The 9,434-nt window shown below is 45.1% G+C and overlaps 1 protein-coding gene across 2 annotated transcripts in view; it reads left to right on the forward strand.

Annotated features, from left to right (window-relative positions):
• The window catches only part of map3k21 (mitogen-activated protein kinase kinase kinase 21), a 19,483-nt gene extending 10,689 nt beyond the window's left edge, over positions 1-8,794 (forward strand). The window contains exons 2-11 of one of the 2 annotated variants that reach the window (XM_010772411.1): positions 220-400; positions 535-683; positions 1,227-1,402; positions 3,703-3,943; positions 4,916-5,038; positions 5,594-5,689; positions 6,424-6,574; positions 6,771-6,865; positions 7,211-8,044; positions 8,151-8,794. In XM_010772411.1, the coding sequence (XP_010770713.1) occupies positions 220-400; positions 535-683; positions 1,227-1,402; positions 3,703-3,943; positions 4,916-5,038; positions 5,594-5,689; positions 6,424-6,574; positions 6,771-6,865; positions 7,211-8,044; positions 8,151-8,506 (2,402 nt within the window). In that variant the 3' untranslated portion in view covers positions 8,507-8,794. The remainder of the gene's footprint in view (positions 1-219; positions 401-534; positions 684-1,226; positions 1,403-3,702; positions 3,944-4,915; positions 5,039-5,593; positions 5,690-6,423; positions 6,575-6,770; positions 6,866-7,210; positions 8,045-8,150) is intronic. The other variant, XM_010772412.1, reaches the window with a different exon arrangement.
• The last annotated feature ends 640 nt before the right edge of the window (positions 8,795-9,434 follow it).

Below are 9,434 nucleotides of genomic sequence, written 5' to 3' on the forward strand. Positions count from 1 at the left end.
CTTTGTATCTCCTTTTCTCTTCACTTGTCTTTCTCCTTTCTCCTCTAACCCCCCTCACATGTGTCTCTCATCCCAATCCTGTCTTTCCACTTTTCCCTTCCTCATCACTCATCGCTTGTTATGCCCTCATCTGATCTTTTTTTATCTTCCCTTTCTGCCTCCTTCCCACTTCCAGTCTCTTCCACGGCCCCTCCCTAACGTACACCTCTCTCTTTTCAGTTTTATTATTTGAAACGATTGAGAATGACGACATCGGGAGGAAGACCTTGAAGATCACAGATTTTGGCCTTGCCAGGGAGTGGCACAGAACCACAAAAATGTCAGCTGCAGGCACGTACTCCTGGATGGCCCCCGAGGTCATCAAGTCATCGCTCTTCTCCAAAGGCAGTGACGTCTGGAGGTATGAGAGAGCATACTTCAGAATAAAATACCTTCTGTTAGTCATTTGCCTGACATTATTACCAATTAATTTTGTTTAATATCTCTCCCTCTCCTTTACTCACCTTTTCCTTCCTTTGTCTGTGCGTCATCCAGCTATGGAGTCTTGCTGTGGGAGCTGTTGACAGGGGAGGTGCCGTATCGCGGGATAGACGGCCTTGCTGTTGCCTACGGTGTGGCGGTCAATAAATTAACGCTACCAATCCCCTCCACCTGCCCAGAACCCTTCGCCAAGCTAATGGAAGGTAAATACGTTAGAAAAAAGAATTTCAAATATATTTTGTTTATTGTTTTATTTGAATTTCACACTTGACCAACTGCATGAGGATTATAATGTATAGATACGTTTTTATACGTTGAAAACAAAGTTCCATATTCATCAAAAATGTATTTTTCTCAGTACACAATTCTAGACAAAAACATTATCCCTTAATTAACCATATTACTATCAATAAAACATAAAATCGGCTTTGTCTTTAGTTATACTTGTAAAAACATTGGACAGCCATTAAACTAGCCTGTTTCTATTACTTATTGTTTATACATTAAGGTAGCTGTACACACAGGGCTCATTTGCTTTCAATTCAATTATTCTACTAGTTTTTCATTAGTCAATATGTGTGGGATGTTGGGTCAAATGTTTCCTTTACAGATTTTGGGTAGACTTCTTATTCTTAGGCATATTCTTAGTCAATAACTGTCAGAGCTTGCCTCCAGGTCTATTTGGGAATATCCCATTACTGGAAAAACACATGTGTCAATCTCTTCATTGCATTGTTTGTGTCCAGAATGCTGGGACCAAGACCCCCACGTGCGTCCCTCCTTCTCCTGCATCCTGGAGCAGCTGTCGGCCATCGAGGAGGCGGTGATGGCCACCATGCCGCAGGACTCCTTCCACAGCATGCAGGACGACTGGCGGGTGGAGATCCAGGAGATGTTTGATGAGCTCAGGACCAAAGAGAAGGTAGACATTACACCATAGAAACCTATCCTTATTGTACTTTCTCTACATGTTGAACGGTCCATCATAACCATTTAGTCTAACCATGCAGAGTTGCCTGGGACAGCTTTTAACGGACTAAAAGCCTTAATTGGTTACTTTCAGTGGAAAAGCTAATCGCCATTTATAAAAACAAGTGATTAATGCCAAGGTGCTTTGGCGTACTTCCCCTTGTTAAGACCTTAATCTGCTTCCTGTTTAAATACCCCATCGCTGGATTAAAGAGGGGGGGGTTAATTAGTGTTTGTAGAAAACAGCAGGATCAGCACACAGAGCTGGATCAACGCATGGTCAACTGAATGACACGGATACGGAAAACTCTACAGGTGTTGTTTTTTGTTTTAAAATAATTACTTTGTGCCGTATATTTAATCATTTGGATTGTGTTTGCATTATAAATGTATGTATTCTACCTGATGCTAAACCACCGTTTTAACACTAACTTACACTTACTACTTAAACACTTAAAGGTCCCATGTCATGGCCATTTCTACTGGTCACAATTCCATTCATGAGGTATACTAAAATAGATTTATATTGTGCAATTTTCCAAACTCACATTGGTTTCTCATACAGCATCTCTGTATGTGTATTCACTTTCTGTCCTAAACGGCTTGTTGGAGCTCCTGCCCCCCCCCCTCCCTATGAGCCCAGTGGCCGTCTGCGAGACAACGAGAAACAGCGAAACCATCCCGAACACACAGCGACTCACAGCCTCGCTGCGTCCAGCCGTCTCAGGGAGGAGAAATCGGCGGAGCTGCAGCTGAGAAAAGATTGAGTGTGTGTGTGAGGAAGTCCGTGGACAATCCTGGACGTAACGGCTCCACGGATTGGTCCATTTTGACCAGTCGTCTTTACGTCACTTAGTACCCGGAAGAAAAAAATTGAAAAAGAAAATGTCCAACGAGGCGTTCTGGGGGAGCATAGACAGGTATTTTCTGTGTTAGAGTTTTACTCGTTACAGGGTGTACTTTGAGGTTTTTGACTCGCAGACCGTTTACATGCATAAAAACCTTCATAACACACAAGGGGACGGGTAATAACCAGAAAAGCATGACATGGGACCTTTAACACTGATAGAGTTATATGCCTCACAATGACATAAAAACCTTAAATAGTTTGCCCGCTTTTTAAAGATTTCCAAGAATTAAGGGAATAAATAACTAAATAACTTTAGGCCTAATCTAACATCTTCCCATCGCAAGTTCCATAATATTTCATGTTGTTGTATCCACTACATCAGCACATTTCCTGTAAACGTCACACTGTTTTCTAGGTGGGTGGCTTCACTGTAAAGCTGCTTTATGGAAGTCATCCAGTAAGGATTATTATAACTCAGCTGAGAGCAATTCAAAGGAAAATGGAGGGAATAAAGAAAGAGTAAGCCATGGGAGGAGACGAGACTGGTTAGCTTTGTAACACGGCCTGAAACAGCAGGCAGTAATCTCCTGAAACCGACATGTTATCGAGGGAGTTATCGAGCAGTCAGCTAACACTCACGCCCGTCTCACAGCCGTCTGTCTGCAAGAGCTTTTCTCGTTTTGTGGGAATATTTGCAAACCTGAATATCCACGTGGCCATGTATGGACGTTAGGAAAACTACTTTTTATTCAAACATTTGACAAGGAGCACACATCAAACATAAACATGACTAAGTACCTCACAGTTTAATAATAATCCAGAGTGGGCTTTAAAATACTTTCTGGATCCATACGGTATTCTCTCTGTGTAAACAATTTAAATATGATTTCAAATAAATCAAAAGAGCACTGTAGTAGAACCAGACATAAAGTGGTTTTTTTGTGCATGACTTTTGTTTACACCTACATTACCCATCATGCAACTAGGGATGCCAGAAACTGACCATGATCAAAATCGAAAATCGGACAGCTCTGGCAAATAATAATCGATTATTCGACGCACCCGCACCCCCGCATATAAATAAAATCGAATTTTAAAAATAATTTTCGATTATGGAGACTGTAACGAATATTTGAATAATCGCTGGCATCCCTACATGCAACGTGACTGCCTCTGTTTTAAAGACTCTACCCATCTGTTGTAACCTGTAACAGGGCTCACTGGAGCTGAAGATAGTCTGTCTTTGTGTTCAGTTGTAGATAACATAAACTGATGCCCATCGTCCTGAAACATAAACAACTGTTTCCCTGGGCCTGTCAGTGTGTCGGTGTACCCATGACAACAGAAGCCTGTGTGCCTCTCTCTCTCTAACCATTATGTGTCTTAACACCTGGTTCCTCCAGGAGCTACGTTCCAGAGAAGAGGAGCTAACGAGGGCCGCCCTCCAGCAGAAGTCTCAGGAGGAGCTGCTGAAGAGACGGGAGCAGCAGCTGGCGGAGCGGGAGATCAACGTGCTGGAGAGAGAGCTCAACATCCTCATCTTCCAGCTCAACAAAGATAAGCCCAACGTGAAGAAGAGGAAAGGCAAATTCAAACGTTCCCGCCTCAAACTGAAGGATGGAAACCGCATCAGCCTGCCCTCAGGTGAGTGGATAGTTGTCTTGACCAGGTTTTATTCATTATTTTATTATTCCTTCATTTCCAGACATTAGGCGCTTCCACACCCAAGTACTTTTCCCTGGAATAGTTCCTGGAACTTTTATTTCCTGGAACTATCTAGTAAATTGCGTTCACACCGGAATAAGTACCTGAGGGGAGCCGCTGACGTCACTTCTTCTTCTTCTGCTTTGGGTTTACTGGCAGGCCGCAAACAACTTCACGGCGTATACTGCCACCCGAAGTCCCCGGCCGGAAGTCCCAGGAGTTGGGGACTGGCTTCAGTAGAAGCTGCTGGGACTCCCAGCAGCTTCTACTGAAGCCTTCCGAGTAAATTGCCAGAACGCCAACACCTCCTCATCACTCCACTGCTCCCACGTTTTCTTTTGTGTTGCCATAAGTGAGTCTCTCTCCATTGGTGCGCTGGGCTAATGCTAATAATGCTAATGCCAGCAAATAAAATGGCGGCTTCACAAAAACGTTTCCGAGTTTTACGGGGCGTGGTTTGCAATCCGCCCAGCCAATCAGAAATTGGAACCTTTTCCTCCCCAGGAAAGTACCACCTCTCTAGCAGGCACTGAAAAGGGGTGGAAAGGTTCAATACAAAAAGTTCTAGCTCCAGATCTTTTTGGTGTGAACGCAAAAAACCCAAGAACTATCGGAACTATTCCTGGGAAAAGTACTCTGGTGTGAAAGCGCCTATTGATACAAAGTTAGAGACCATTCCACTGTTTTGATAATTCTGGGGTGTTTTTTAATTATCTCAAATCCTTATAGTATGCAGTGTTTCCCACATAATTTGATTTTATTTGTGGGGGCACCGCACGCCTTCCCCGTCCCCGTCCCCACATTTGGATAGTATTTGTGCGCCAGTGGTGCAACATTTGGATTGTGCAAACATTTTACTTAGTGTTCTGCGATTTTAATGACCATATGTGCTTGTGCATTTTGGCTTTCCAGACTTCCAGCATAAGATCACGGTGCAGGCGTCGCCCTCCATGGACAAGAGGCGCAGCCTTCACAGCGCCAGCACCTCTCCCCCCAGCAGTCCCACCCTCATCCCCCGCCTACGAGCCATTCAGCGTAAGTCTGTAGTTTACCTCAGTGTGAGGTCTGATCTTCTCCTCCACCTGGATTAAGTCAAATCAGTGTTTTATTAAACACATGTTAGTGTTGTTAATAAATCACATCAGCTCTCTGAGAGTGCCATGTGAACTGGGAAAATGGGAACCGTGTCACAATGGCTAGAGCCCTGTGAACAAAAGCTCCAGAGCCACAAGTTGTCAGCCAGTTGTTTGAACAGTTGGATGATGTTGTTAGTCTCGCACCAACGCCCTTGCAATAACTGGAACAAATTCCTCTTGAGCATTAATGGTTGATGCTGGTCTTTAGACTGTGTTTGTTATGATTAGCCACAATTCACAGACCTTCTTCTGTTTAACTAATCTTTACCTCATGTTGTGTTTCACAGCGCATTTTGAAGTAGGCTCCTAGCTTAGTTAAACATTGGATAGTTATTGTTGGCCTGTGACCTAAGAATGTATTTGTCATAACGACACTGTAGCTATGGGCAAAGGACAATTAAAGCCTTGAATCCTTGAAGTTGGTCAGAGGTAACATGCATGTTTTCCTCCTCAGTGACGTCCCACATGCGAAAGGACAGTTTGTATGTTTACCAACAGGAAGTTGATCTGACCAGCGAGCTCACAACTTCCTGCGGGCTCAGGAGGAAAGGCAAGCTATTGGCTAACCACATGCAGAGCGTATGGCTAACAGCACCAAGCGCTGCATGTGATGCTCGGCTCACTGACAGTAGGGTTTGAGGCCTAACAGCTTTCACTGGGACTGTATGTGATGATTGACAAGGTTTCCCTGATGTGATCCTTTTAACAAAACTTTGGTGTTTTTGCTGCTGTTTAAAATTGTTCCACAGGTACTTTAATGATGAGGTTATTGCCACAGACTTGGGCCGTCAGCTTTCATATTTGTTCTTTAATCTTTTTATATTATTTGGTTGGAATAAAAATAATTGGCCCTTTTTTTAAAACATACTGGTATGTACTGGCCCGAGTCTGTTGCCCGGAAATCTTTGGTGGACCATCTTTTCACTCACACTTTCACAATGACTAACCCGCAGCTATAAAAAGCTTTTATAACAACAGCGTTTGGGGTTTTGGTGTCTTCAGCTCTTTGCTTTTAAAAGTTCTTAAATTAATACACAACAAATCTGAATCTTCCCTGAATTAAACTCTGTTAATAATTAAAAGCGTATATCAATCAAGTGTAGAATGGCATTCAATCCCTCCACTTTGAAGAGAGATTGGCGTATTCAGACTTTTTAACTTATCTTTGCAACATATTTGCAGTGAGATAGATCACAAACGGATTTCCTGCCATGGCTGGGGTTTCTGATATCCTCCTTCAGTAGTTTTTCGTTTATGGTAACATTTATGGTCCTGTGTTTACAGTAACTCAAGATGAGAGCAACCGTACATGGGGCCGCAGCACCCCCTTCAGGCCGGAGGAGTTTGAGGATGTGAGAAAGGGAATCAAGAAGAAAGGAAGAACCTGGGGCCCCAGTTCAGTCCAGAGCAAAGAGAGGCCTGCTGCTGCTGAGAGGTACAGTGTACACACATTGTTGGCTCCTGACCCTAAACAGTATAACCTCCTCATGTCTAAATGTTAAGATAGGAAGTGATATGTTTTTCTTTTACACAGAAATATACAATACAAGGTAACATCGTACCACAAGCAAGAGGCTACTACAAGTCAACATTTTCAAATGTTCATGTTTTCTTGTCCAAATTGTTTTCAGAGTGCGCCCTCTGTCAGACGGCAGTAACCCCTGGTCCACCAGCCTGGTCAAATCCCAGAAGTCTGTCCCCCTCGCCGCCCTGTTTACTGAACAAGGTCCGCTGGAAATCCATTGTGATGATGTGCATTTTAAAATGCCTCAAGTGAATAATAACTGTTGACTGAACATATTTAAAAATCTAAGTGTTTGTTTACTTTTAGTTTACTTTACATGTTTTTGAGGTTTATCAGACAAACACAATTCATTAATGTGTTGTTAAGTGGCAGGGAACTCTATCTACTCTGCCGTAAGATATTCCTAAACAGGGGAAAACACATGTATGCAATGCAATCAGTATTCCCAAGGATATTGATACGTACCGCATGTCTTTGAAACAAGGGGTTTTGAGAATATATCATATCATATATACTTTATAACTGATTTCCTCTTTCTGTGTCCAGCGGGCGGCGGTAAAGACGAGGCCTTCTCCCAGGATTCTCCTGACAGCTCCAAGCCAAAGCAGCTCAAGTTCCCCAACCAGGTGTACATTGATCTACCTATGTGGAGGGACGAGCAGCAGCCTCAGAGCCCCGCCGGGCATTGTGGGTCGGGGGATTCTGGGATCGGCACAGCAGGTCAGGGCGGCGCCCCGGACACCCCGGACGACCCGTACACCACCACCTCCACCTCGTCCAGCTCCACCACCCCCCAGCTCACCCCCACCAACAGCCTGAAGCGGGCATCGACGCGCCGTAAGACCGACTCGGCGCTTTACGGCTGCGGCGCGCTGCTGGCTTCAGTGGTGCTCGGTTATGACATCAGAGAAGCTCTCAAGAACTCGGCTCCCGTGGAGGACTGCGAGCCCCAGCGCGAGGAGAAAGAGAAGAAGAAGAAGGAGGGGCTTTTTCAGCGGGCCACGCGGTTCCGCCGCAGCACCTCGCCACCGAGCGGACGACCCCAGAAAAACGAGGCATCGTCAAACCCCGCCGCCGCTCAGCCGGTCAATCTCATCTCCATGTCGGCCATTATGGAATGCAACTCCAACAAGTGTCCCGGCCAGCCACAGGAGGCGGCTGCGGTGAAGACCAGCCCGGGGAAGGTGGAGCCTGTGGCGGCCAATCATCACACAGAGACACCCGGGCCCATCACAGCAGTTCCTACAGAAGGCCAGAATGACAGGACTGCAGCTAACACACAGACACCAGTGCAAACCAAAAGCCAGCCGACAGAGCAGAGCAACAACAACAACACAGGGCCACGTCTGCGCAGGAAGAAATACTCCACCAACCACAATAGTGAGTATCACAGAACATGGGGAAGCTCAAGGGAAATAAGCATGTGTGTGTATGGCCTAAAAATATAGAATGTATGCTCAAATGTATCTCCTCCTTCTGTGTCCAGCCACTCTGCCTCCTCCTTCCACGCAGAAGAAGCAGCAGAAAGACAAGGAGGTTTCAGAGAAGCCCTCTAAAGGGGAGGCGTTCTCCAGACCCCGGCCGGTGTCCTTCAGGGCCAAACCCCATGCCTGGGCCCTGCTGCGGGGGCGCAACAAGAGCTACTCCCTGGGCCACTACTCCGGGGAGAAGGCGGCTAAAAACATAAGCGTGGTGCTGTCCTCCGACGTGGGGATGGGCTGCTCGCTGCTGGACATGGACACGGAGGGCCAGAAACGAGACTGCACGGTGCCGCTCTGCCGCATCCAGAGCTCCCCGGGGCGGCCCTCCGTCTTCGAGCTGGAGAAAGAGTTCCTCTCGTAGGAGCTGGATGAAATGGTCTGCTGTGTTCATCGCTCATCCCGTACAATCTAGAGAGGTTCAGAACGCTTAGACAGATTTTTTGCCTAAAACTCCTGGAGGGTTTAGAACATGGCTGCCTTTTAATCTATGTTTTAAAAAGGGTTCTATCACTTAGAACCCCGCTGTGTCTTTGTTCTAGAGCAGAGGCTGTGTCCAAAATGATTCACTCGCTCACTATATGTTATTATTACATTACACTTGTTAGACACTTTTATCCAAAGTGACTTACAAACTCAATACTGTGGACAATCCCCACAGGAGCAATTTGGGGTGAAGCGTCTCAGGGACACAACGACATGCCGACTGCAGTGGGGTTTGAACCTGTGACCTCGTGATCCCAACACCAACGCACTACCCACTGAACCACACGCCTCACATATGTAAAAACACTCCTTCTGAAAATACTCGATATATCTTTCTATAAAAGCTTTTTAGAGATCTGTGGAAACACAAGTACAAAAACATATTTGGGTGTTTTTTCCTCATCCAGCATGTTTGATGCAGAACGTTAAAAAAAAGTGAAATGATTAAGATAACAGTGAATGAGAAAAATAACAATTAAACCATCAAAAACAATCATATTAGGTTTGAGAATTTGAGCTCCAATACTTCAAGTTTGGTAATGCCAAGTTACTACTCGTATGTTTACATAAGGCACACCTTTTAGCATTTGTAGAAAATACTCAGCGGCCACTTCAAATGTTATAACATAAAATTGTATTAGCAATTTCTTATTTTCACGATGCATTGTGGGATACTTTTGAGTCCATGAATCCCGACTACATTCTGAGGCACATGGAAATGAAAGTCAGTCGGTGAGCAGTGAGTGATTTTGGACGCAGCCTGAGCTCTAGGACCTGAACAGCGTGGCAGCAGGTCTACGATGTCC

This window comes from Notothenia coriiceps, unplaced genomic scaffold, assembly GCF_000735185.1.
Source record: "Notothenia coriiceps isolate Sejong01 unplaced genomic scaffold, NC01 NC01_scaffold00011183, whole genome shotgun sequence".
NCBI classification, from domain to species: Eukaryota; Metazoa; Chordata; class Actinopteri; order Perciformes; family Nototheniidae; genus Notothenia; species Notothenia coriiceps.